Source organism: Ammodytes marinus, assembly GCF_949987685.1.
Source record: "Ammodytes marinus genome assembly, chromosome: 10".
NCBI classification, from domain to species: domain Eukaryota; kingdom Metazoa; phylum Chordata; class Actinopteri; order Uranoscopiformes; family Ammodytidae; genus Ammodytes; species Ammodytes marinus.
Window position 1 is genome coordinate 5,010,234 of NC_137214.1, and position 12,500 is coordinate 5,022,733.

A 12,500-nucleotide genomic window follows, 5' to 3' on the forward strand; every position below is an offset into this window, starting at 1 on the left:
TGAAGCTCTGTTCTGCTTAAAGCCCCAACACTGGCTTTATTTCCTCTGAGACCTGCTGCTTTTATCCTGCAAACCCCTCTATCACTCTCCCCCCCCCATCCCTCAGGTTCTCAAAACACACCCTATACGCGCACAGAAAAGGCACACACACACACACACACACACACACACACACACACACACACACACACGCACACACACACACACACACACACACACACACACACACACACACACACACAGTCAGACCCAAACCCCTTTAATAATACTTCATAATGACATGTGCACATGATTTAGGAGGCCGCACTGATTCCCAAGTCCCTAATCCAGTTATTTTCTCATTTCGATTTCCCAGAACATTGAATAAGAGAAACATATTTTTCTTCTTTGAGTCAAAGTCAACCTCAGGGATGATAATGGCAACAAAAAAAAACTAAGAAGGGATTTACATGATGGCCTACAGTAGATTACATTAAGATTGAATGTTGTGGTTTAAGTCTTTTTTTTTCTAATGGCTGTTCTCCAGAGGCGAGGTGGACCACTTGTACCCAGACCATTAGATACAGTTCACAAAGACAAAGACGTCAGAGACCTTACACTGAAAGGATAGCACACAGAGTAGACTGGCATAATGTTACTGTGTCTTAGAGAGTGTCTCTTTATGACATGGTGTTGGAAGGAGGGACAACCTGAAATAACTGGACAGTGGGTGGAGATGGGGAACAGTGGTGGATAAAGTATTCAGACCCTCTACTATGTAATATGATGAAATACGAAGGTGTATTGAACTCTGAGATCCTATGTAGTATAAATGTGCAAATATTTTAGAAATCGGTTCACCCTAGCCTGAGAAAAGGCAGAAAGAGTGTTTTATGGTCTCACTGTCTAACCCTACATTTTCCCATTTGTGACATCACACATGGGAAAATGTAGGGTTATAGGATTAACAAGAAAGTTGGGGCAAGGGAAGACTGAGGGAAGAAAAACCTCATTCATTATATTATAATAGCGATTTTATAATGATAGAACACCGGTTCAGTATGGGTGAAGTATTCCTTTAGGTAAAAGTACAAATACCACAGTGTTAAAATAATCTGGTACAAAAAATAAAAGTCCCACATTGAAAAGGTTACAGAAGTTACATCTCAGAAGAAGCTTGAAACCATGAAATCCTGAGCACATAGCCTATGCATAAAGAAGGACTTTTTGAACAATCATTTAAACAGTCAATAGCCGATTCCTTCTCTGTCAAATGACCAATCAGTTGATCCACTAATGTTTCAGCTGTACTCGCTTGAACTTTTGGGAAGTACAGTTTTGATTTTTTTTTTTAGCTCTTCATGTGTTATATGAAAAAATTTATTTTGTAAAGTAACTAGAAATGAAATGTATCAAATCATTTAAAACCCCTCTGAGTAAAGTATAAAGCAACACACAGTAAAAAGAATACACTCAAGGACCTCAAAATTGTTCTTTAGTACCCTGCACTTTGTTCCTTGCGAGGAGAGGAAGAGGTCAAGTTCAAAATACTATAAAGAGAAAGAGTACACGATTAAAAAAAAAATGGAAGACAGCGGTTACCTTTTTCTTTCCATAGTTTGTGTGTCAGGGGTAACACAACTTTTTGGGGCCCATTTCATGCAGTGACAGATGAGCAGCTAGTCAGAGTTGGAACAGATGGCCACGAGGAACACCCCAAAGTATAATCCTATCACATGGATTCTACGTTCCACCATCTGGTTAATCCACACACAAACACACAAACACGCACACACACACACACACGCACACACACACACACACACACACACACACACACACACACGCACACGCATACACACACACACACACACACACACACACAGATACACACCCATCCACACATGCGACGTGGAGCGCACATAATATCAGCAGGCTGTGAAAAAGGAGGCATCTTAGGCCATGATTATAGGGCCACAGATTGCTTGCTTGGTGAAGGCTGATCTCTGCGGGCGTGTCGGGGGGCTAAATATCAGTCCCCAGCTTGTTGGTGGAGGGATCAACAGAACAGGGAGTCAGGCAGAGAGCAAAAGGCCAGGCTTCAGGGGGAGAGAGAGGAAAAAAAGAGAGAGTCAGCCTAGTCTAAAGTGGATTATGCCGCTTTACAGAATTACAGCATGTCTGACAAGCTGCGTATCTGTTAAGAAGACGAGATTTAGCTTTCTATAAACATGTATTTCCCCTCCCCAATGCTGTTCTTTTTTTTCTTTCAATCACATCCAGTAATCTCCCATAAATCCATAATAAAACAGATAAGGTAAAAAAAAATCCCATTGAATAGCAGTTATTGAATTTTTTTATTTTTTATTGTTGTTTTTGTCCTGTGTACTTTTGGCCTGATTAAGACACACAAAAAAGAATATGCTTTGAGAGATACACATTGAGAGCTTTTACAAAACAGATGTAACAAATCTCCAAGGGGGTGGAGCTAGAGCAGATGACTGAATGTGTGGTCAGCGTGCCCTGCAGATATGTATGAATTCAAGACAGCGGAGTGAGAGAGAGAGAGCTAAGTGTTTGGTTAATGAAGGAGGCTGTATTCAGAGGGGCATGAGCTACTGCTCCCCCCCGGTCGCATGGCCTTTGATCAGACACTCAGCACACCTGACATTTACACGCCTGCACGCTTTGCCACGTGTCATAAAACAAGCGCACCTCGCACACAGGCCAGGGGTGGATGTTTAATAACGGGTAGGGGGGTGGGGGGTATAATCATTCTTATTAGTATTCCTCGCTCGCCCCCGACCCCTGGGAGAGAGGAGGAGAGAGGTGAAGATGTGTGTGTGTGTGTGTGTGTGTGTGTGTGTGTGTGTGTGTGTGTGTGTGTGTGTGTGTGTGTGTGTGTGTGTGTGTGTGTGAGAAATGGAAAGAGGACGGTACATTGGTGCAAGACTTTTATGGCTGTCATAAGGTTAGTTAGCGTCTAATCTATTTTGTCTGTGATGTGTGTTTGCAGCCACCCCCAGCATCAAAGCCATCAGCCCCAGTGAAGGCTGGACCACAGGGGGCGCTACCGTCATCATTATCGGGGACAACTTCTTTGATGGCCTACAGGTCATCTTTGGTACCATGCTGGTCTGGAGTGAGGTTAGTACCCCAATCTGGTCTACTAAAAGGTGTGTGTGGGTCTCTGTGTGGGTCTGTGTGTGTGTGTGTGTGTGTGTGTGTGTGTGTGTGTGTGTGTGTGTGTGTGTGTGTGTGTCGGTTTGTGTTGGAGGGGGGGGGGGGGCAAATGTTAAAAAGCTTTTTTAACCCTACACCAATGGTTGCCAATATTTTGGGTTGGGCCCTTATGCCTCAGATAGTTTCATTTGAAGACTTTTTAGAGGTATTAAGAGGTGAAGGTATGCAAACGCCTATTTAACATGGGGGGGGATGGGCGGGGGGGGGGGGGGTGGGGAGCAAGACGATTCATAATTTGAGTAAAAGACATATCTTTTTCTTCATATTACTTTAATCTTCTTTTGTTGGTTGGGAACATGGAAAATGCTTGAGTTGAAGAAGAGAACATACATCATCACTTATCATAATAGATTTTATACTGAGATAAAATGCCAAACATTATCTGGTTTCAGCATCTCAAATATGAACATTTATTTGATCCTTTTTGGTGTTTCACATCAGTGTTAGTCTGTTAGATGTGTCAATGTTAACATTCCTACCTGTTCAGACAAACTAAAAGACTGTCATGATGGGTGGAATAGCTATTATTATTATTATTATTATTATTATTATTATTATTATTATTATTATTATTATTATTATTATTATTATTATTATTATTATTATTATTATTATTATTATTATATTATTATTATTATTATTATTATTATTATTATTATTATTATTATTATTATTATTATTATTATTATTATTATTATTATTATTATTACCTTTATGGTCTAATATCTTATAGACAAGATGAGGTAACTGTAGAAAAAAAGATTCATTATTAATGATCATTTATTGCAGCCCTTCTGTTAAACCCATATCAAAAATATTTCCCAAACCAAACACTCTTCATTTCTCATTTCTTTCTACGGCAGTATCTTATTTTGTCATGTCTTTTTCCCCCGCTCCTGTCCTGTCTGTTATCACTTATCAGCCTTCTTGGTTTATGTTGCACACACACACACACACACACACACACACACACACACACACACACACACACACACACACACACACACACACACACACACACACACACACACACACACACACACACACACACACACACACACACACACACACACACACACACACACACACAGCATACAGTATGAGTCTCTTTGTACAGAGCATCTGCCACATGACTAAAATGTAAATGTATGTGTGTGAAATTGAAGGTCAGCTTGAGCTGCGCAGCTAAACAGCTTTCTCTTTAGTAAAGGAATAATTCTATAAAAAGCTCTTATATTATCTCGCTGAGAGGTGAGCGGGGCCAGACAATGGGAGAATGAAAGCACTGGCTAAGTGAGCAATGAAAGGGACAGTTAGAATAATACACAGGCACACACACACACACACACACACACACACACACACACACACACACACACACACACACACACACCTACACAAGCGGCTGGCAGCAGCATTGATATAGCTTTTGAGCACTGCTAGCTTTGAGTGCTAGTTCACTATATAGTGTGCAGACAACGAGCACTCAGTGAGGTCTCATCTGTGTTTTGTCTTGTTACTGTATGCCTTCAAAGGCCCTTCAGCACAGACACTCACACACACACACACACACACACACACACACACACACACACACACACACACACACACACACACACACACACACACACACACACACACACACACACATACATACATGGCGAGTGGGCTCATCAGCCGCACTAAGTGAGCCTGTTTAAGACACACAGTGGTGCTTTAATGTGGCTAACCGCAGCTATATAGACATCCACTACTGACAGACAGAGAAAGGGGCCAGCACATAACCTGCTTATGATACCTTCTTTACTTACGCTGTTATAATAGATGTAGGTGTGTTTTATTCATAAACACACACAACTGCTTTTTTTGAACCCCCCCTCTACAGAAGCCATGTCAGCACTGATAACCATCTTAAGCCCTGACTGTGACATTGCCTGGGGGCCTTATGAGGCCACCTGAGGGGCTTTAGCGGCTAACGCATCGCTTTCAGGGCTGATTATACAAAGAAAGAAAAAGTCAAAAGATGCAAAAGCTAAAAAAAAAAAAGGCCAGGAATATAGTCCCCTGAGCACATGTTTGGATATGGGGTAGTTTCACAGAATTAATCTCTGTGTGCCCTCTCTCTCTCTTTCTCTCGTTCTCTCTCTCTCCCTCTCTCTCTCTCCCTCACTCTCTCCCTCTCTCTCTCTCTCTCTCTCTGTCTCTCTCTCTCTCTCTCTCTCTCTCTCTCTCTCTCTCTCTCTCTCTCTCTCTCTCTCTCTCTGCGCTCCGTAGCTGATCACCCCCCATGCCATCCGGGTGCAGACTCCTCCCAGACACATCCCCGGGGTGGTGGAGGTCACGCTGTCCTACAAGTCCAAACAGTTCTGCAAAGGCACACCTGGACGCTTCATCTACACAGGTACAAAGGCTTTTACAGTATATGCACCAACACTTTTACTAATGACAGTAATTAGCAAGTGAAATCTAAGTGCATGATGTAGCCCACAGTCCAATCTTTATGCTGGCTTTTTCTCATGTGATGGTATTATTCGCCGGCTGTGGCGAAGTGGGTAGGGCGGTCGACCCTCAACCACAGGGTTGGTGGTTCGATCCCCCGTCGCCCCGCCACATGTCCAAGTGTGCCTGAACCCTAAATTGCTCCTGATAGTTAGCCTGCTGCCGGTGTATGAATGTGTGTGGGAATGGGAACAGGTCTCCCTTGAAAAAAAGTCTCTGGTCGCTATGGGAGTTACCTGTATAAATAAAGGTTTAGAAAAAAAAAATGACCCCCAGATTGTTGTCTTTTTCTACAAAAAACAGCATGCCTCTAAGAGTAAAAAGGAGCTCTAATCGCATAGTAGTTGACTTCAAATAGTAGTAGGCTTTGAAATATCTGCTTTAACGCATTTCGGTGTTCTGGGTGAGAAAATGTGCATGCTACAAACAATCTCGAAAAAAATATCAATAACATAACTGGATAATTCAGTGTTAAAAAGCACACTGATCAGCAGGAGGGAAATGTGCTTACCCTCTTTTATGAAGCAGGTGAAGGTCAGGGGGGGAGGGTTAACCTTCTGATTAGTGGGATTATTGAGATTTAACCCTGTTTGAGGCTTGACTGAGGAAGAGAGAGAGAGAGAGAGCGCTCCACCAGGACAGACAGTGTGTGAGTTTTAGAGCGTTACATGTGAGCGTGTACCGGTGTTAGAGTTATAGCGGCGCCCCGGTGAATAGAGCGCCAGGGAGAGTGAACGTGAAGCGGTGATTAACCAATGCCAAGGCCACACAGGTCCCCCGGGGGACATCGTGAATCACATAAATCTGTCTGTAATCTCACCCACTGATAGACTTAGCGCTGTGTAAGCTCCCAGATGGAATTGCCAACATTTGACAAAAAAAATCGCAGTTGAGAAAGAGAGAGAGCGTGTGCATGCGTCATCTCAACACCGTGCCATTTTCTCTGTATGTCGTATGTGTCGTCATTACAGAATCCATGAGCGTGGTTGGAATTATGGCTCTTGTGTTTGTGTGCTTGTACGGGACATGCTTGTGATAGGCTGCCTAGTGTTTGTTGATATGTTGTTATGTGTGAACGTGCACTCCACGCACACACACACACACACACACACACACACACACACACACACACACACACACACACACACCACACACACACACACACACACACACACACACACACACACACATACACGCACAGTGACGAGTAACTGCATTACTGAGACAGAGGGCAGATGGGTGGGCAGCCTTTGCCATGCCAGAGCTGTCCAACAACAGCCCCCGCACTCTGCCAAACCCAGAGAGCCATGTGTGTATACGTATCTAAGTGTGTGTGTGTTTATATATGTGGGCAGAGTGTGTGTGTGTGTGTGTGTGTGTGTGTGCGTGTGCGCAGCCTTTTAATGTGCCAGACATTTGGGAACCGTATGCATAAACGAACCTATCTCTTCCCCAGCCTTCAACTCTTTCCCCCTGCTTGTCACATTCACTTATTCTAAAGTAGTTGCTCCTCTGGATGAATTATTCCGCTCTCTCTCTCTGTCTCTCTGTCTCTCTCTCTCTCTCTCTATCTCTCTCTCTGTCTCTATCTCTCCCTGTCTCTCTCTGTGTCTCTATCTATCCCTGTCTCTCTCTGCCTCATGGCTTTCATTGAATAGAATCTCTACAGGTGAGAGGTAAAGCAAGAGGTCATCCACTGGTAGCTGAGCACACACACACACACACACACACACACACACACACACACACACACACACACACACACACACACACACACACACACACACACACACACACAGACTGTGTTGCCAAGCGCTGGCACCTTCACCACGCCAGTCAACCGTGTCCAGGCATAGATCCCACTTTCTACTGTGTTATCCTTTACACACTTCACTTGAGCGTCTGTATATATCCTCAGTCAGCGGTCATTTGTACATCTCCCATATAGACCCTTTACCAGCCCCTGACGTTTTACGAAGCTCCCCATATTTGAATGACAAAAAAAAGCAATTGATGAAAGTGGAGAGTGTTGGATGAGAAAGGGAGGAGAGTGGAAGGATGGGAGAAAGAGAGATGGAGATTGAGAGGATTTACCATGGGCTGTGTTGCCCTCATGGGTCTGTTTGGCACCAGTTTGAGCCCAGTTGCCAGTGGGTACTAATCATGGAGGATTGGCAGCGCGGCGTGGCAGCTGGCAGCCAGCGCACGCACGCACACACACACACACACACACACGCACACACACACACACACACATGTCTACACACAGCACCGCAACTCGCAGACACACGCATATACTCGTATATTACTTGTGCGCGCTGAATTACATTGGGGACAGCTGGCATTGCTAATCAACTTCAGCTGAGGAGAGGAAAGCGAGCAGCTCACAGACCTAATTAAGTCACCACATACCCAATACTGCTGCTACCGCTGCTTTGCAAACACACACACACACACACACACACACACACACACTCATATCGGCCATCTATGTATCTCTGTATAATTATCATCAGCACGTTAACATTAAGTTAGAGAAAACATTGATTTATTGTGTTCGTCCGACTGAAACAGGACTTTTGAAAATACATGTAAACATCTTAGTCTGACATAAATCGTAATACTGTAAATCAAATTTCTCAGAGTGGAGCTAACACACCCAGATATTGCGGTCGAGAGCCTAGCTACTCCTGCAGGTAAAGGTCAATCGTATAGCAATCTATACCCAGTATTAGTATTAATATAAGATTACCCAGAAGGCCTTGCTTATGGCCGCTGTGAGAACGTCTGGGGTCAAATTGCAGTTTGATTTTGATTTTGACCTTTGAGCTGAGCTTGAATGATTGGTCTGCCTTTGCATATAGTGAGAGAATGATTGGTAGTATGCAGTTGGTGAGCGGGCGAATCTCAGTTACATCCAAATTAGCACTCTACATGCTACCAGTTTGCCGCTCAGTAACTAGTTAGCTTCTCGCTAAACGTTAGCCACTCCTGACGTAATAGGTCAACCGACAAAGGGTCCAGGCAGCGCTATCGAGCCGGAAGTGGCCGAAAGAGGGGGCATGTCGCAACTTAATGTAGCGGCGGAGTTGGGATTATTTCGGATGGATTCCACTCCCGTGCTTGTATACTGGGACAAGGACAGTTAGCTTGTCCCCTTCAATGGCCTTTAGTGGAGCTAGAACTGCAGCTAGATCTAACAGGGCATATCGACTGTTGGTATACACTGAATGGAAACATTTGAAGCTGTATAGTTCAGGACGCAGGAGACGAGCCGGGGACTTTTTTGGTGCAAAGGAGATTGGGAGAGAAAGCTATTAGAGTAATGTGTCCTCTGCCCGTCTCTGAGGAGCCCTCCACCATTAGACTTCAGAAAAGCTCCAATTAGACTCATCAAAGGCAATTAAGCCTCTCCGCCGATAAGAATAAAAGAATGTGGGTTTTTTTTTTCAACCTCTTCGCTCTTCTTCTGTCTTTCTATCCCCTTATCCCCTCTTCGTGCCCTCTGCCTTACCCACCTCTGGGGGCTGAGAGCTCTCCCTAATCTCTCCCTCTCTCTTTCTATCCCTCTCTCTCTCTCTCTCTATCCCGCGCTCTCTCATTATCAGGTCATTGCCTGCCCCCCCCCCTCCCCCCTCACCTCCCCTGTACAAATGCATCTCCATGTTTGGTTGTGTATCACCTTTGACTGGATTGCTGTCTTTCTGACATTCATCAAAGAAGCTCCCCCTCTTTTCCTTTCTCCATGCAGAGAGTGACAATGCTCTCTGCCACTAGGGCCCGTGCGCGTGTGTTCTATGTGTGTGTGTGTGTGTGTGTGTGTGTGTGTGTGTGTGTGTGTGTGTGTGTGTGCGCGCGTGCGTGCGTGCGTGCGTGTGTGTGTGCGTGAGTGCGCGTGTGACACAGTGGGATACTGGCCATAGATTGGGGGGAGAAGAGTTGATGAATCGTACTTGTCGTTTAAAAGGCAATTCCCCCCTCCTCAGTATGCAGCCTTGTCTGCTTAGTACTTCCACCACAGCCTGTGTGCTGATATTAAAAGGCTTGGCTGGCTCACATTAAGGGCCAGCACAGACACACACATCCGCACAACACGCACGCACAAACATTAGGGCCAGTTCTTCAGCGAGCGAGTGCAGATTAGGTGTGTAGGAAACATTAGTCAGTTCCCCGCCGAAAAAAGACAAAAGTCAAGAAGAGAATTTAAAGCAGCCCGGGATGCTGCTGGTGACATTTCTCTCTCTGCCTGCCTCTGGGTGCTCCAAATGACTTTAAGGAGCTGAGGAAAGGACTGGCAGTTGTCTGTCAATTTTACACACTGCAGACACTTGGAGAAAAACACAGAGGATGCAACAGTTATTTGTTGTAAGAATTAAAGGGTATGTTAACAAAAGGGGCCCGTTGTACTGGATTATCTTTACAGCACGCGCACACACAGACAGACAGTCAGACACACACACACACACACACACACACACACACACACACACACACACACACACACACACACAAACAGTAGGGACAGGTATAGCGGATCGTGTCGAGAGATATTCACTGATTTTGACAAAAAGCTATTCTCCAGAATCGCTGACTTTAACATACACACTCTGAGATAAGAGTACTACAGATTTTTTTAACATTCATGTGATACATCTACATTCATGCAGTATCTCATTCACACACACACACACACACACACACACACACACACACACACACACACACACACACACACACACACACACACACACACACACACACACACACACACACACACAAATGCAGCAGCTATGTAGTCATCTGGCAATAAACATGGGGTGCGACCACGAAGCCGGTCAATTACTTGCCTAGCTCCTATTTGTGAATGCTGTCTTTTTATTGAGCTTGGGTGGAGGCCCTGCTGTTGATTAAAACGGGCCGGTCTACCAGCTGGAGACAGGGGGGGGGGCAGCTGAGATAGCTGCCTGCACACACACACATTCACATTTAACTGTACACACACACACACAGTCTTAAACAGTGAGGAAATCTACACCTTCTATTTGAGATTGAGATTAATTTTCTGCACCATGTGGCTTGTCTTCCCCTCTTTAGCATGGCTCCCGTTCTTATTACGGCAGCATCTGGTCCGTGATGATGATGGAAATGAATTTGGAACGCATTTGGACTATTTTATATACCTCCACTGAAATGAGCGCCGTTCACCGAGGGGGGATGGGGGGGGGGGGGGTGATTTCCTATGTTCTCTGGTGTGTCTTAATTGAAGCGCGAGACTTTTTACACCCCCCCCCCCCCCCCCCCCCCCCCCAGATTCCTTCAGAATTTGCATTCTTCTCCCAGAGAGGATCCGTGCTGTCAGGTATTGTTAACTGTCGACATGCACTTTTTTTTTCTTTTTTTCCGTTGCAACAGATAATTAGAGCTTAGCTTGTAGTAGCATCCACACCTCCATTGATTTGTAGAATCTCTTAGCGCGGTCCCCCCCCCATCCCCTCCTCCTCCCTCCCTCCCTCCCTCCCTCCTCTCTCCCTCCTCTCTCCGTCTCCCTTTCCTTTAGGAGTAAAAAGCTCTATACTCATCTGTTTTCTGCGTATGAATTTCCAGCCGTGCATTAGTCTCCCTGACATGTTCAAGCGATGCTTTATTTAGCTTGTCGGATTCCGCAAATAAACGCAATCTCTGGGTTTATGGAAAAATGGATAAAAATTAGATTGTAAGGTATTGATCTGGATTGTGAGTAGTCGTTGGGGGTGTTGTGTGTATATATGTGTGTGTGTGTGTGTGTGTGTGTGTGTGTGTGGCAGGGGTGATGTGGTGGGGAGGGGGCAGCTCTCATCTGTGTGAAGGGGGGAGAAATGAAGCCGTAATTCAGGGCTATTGAACCCCCTGCCACTGGCGGCATCGATCGCAAAGGCAGCGCTTATGAGATCACACCTGAGCACTGGAGACTGCGGGGAGGGGAGGGGGGGGCACAGGGGAGAGGGAGTGGGGGGCAGAGGAGTGGAGAGAACCAGAGAGAAACAGAGGGTTGTGATATGATCAGCTCCTTACCCACTGTCTGAAGGGCCTGTTAAGGTGTTAACATCAGGCCTCAGAGCCAATTACCTAACCCTGCAAGTACCTCCCCCCCCCCCACACACACACACACACACAGAGACACACACAAACACACATGATTGTACTTCTATCTTTGTGAGGACACTCGTTGTCTCAGTACATGCCCTAGCCCTTTACCCCAAACCTAAGCATCACAACTGAACCTAACCTGAAACCCTCCCTCATTCCAACATGAACCTTAAAACCTATAGCAAACATGTCCTCACTCCGATTGTTAAAAGCTTTAATTGGTCCTCAAAAAGCACACACACACACACACACACACACACACACACACACACACACACACACACACACACACACACACACACACAATAGCTGGAGAAGGAGTCAGGGCTATACTGGACACCGTCTGTAGCCTCCTCTTGTGTTTCCAGGACGACTCCACCTTATACTGACCTCTCAATTATCCCTCACCCCCCCCCCCCTACTCTTGCCCCCCCTCCCCCCACACACACACACCCTACCCTCCATACAACCCCCCCCCCCCCACCCCCCTGCGGGCTCTGTGTGGGTTATTATAGTGAAATATGAAGCGGTGTGGATTCTAGGGGGCTTCATGAAATTTCCATGAGCATTGATCTGATCTGATGTGGGTGATTGCTAGGTGAATCCCTCCAGTCCAAGGGGGCTGTTGCTCATCTATTCATTTATTTATGGCA

General features: G+C 45.4%; 1 protein-coding gene across 1 annotated transcript in view; it reads left to right on the forward strand.

Annotated features, from left to right (window-relative positions):
- LOC307256724 (transcription factor COE1-like) overlaps positions 1 to 12,500 on the forward strand; it is a 74,321-nt gene that overhangs the window by 38,285 nt on the left and 23,536 nt on the right. Inside the window, exons 9-10 of the mRNA XM_080035808.1 lie at positions 2,996 to 3,126; positions 5,497 to 5,623. Coding sequence (XP_079891934.1) covers positions 2,996 to 3,126; positions 5,497 to 5,623 — 258 coding nt within the window. The remainder of the gene's footprint in view (positions 1 to 2,995; positions 3,127 to 5,496; positions 5,624 to 12,500) is intronic.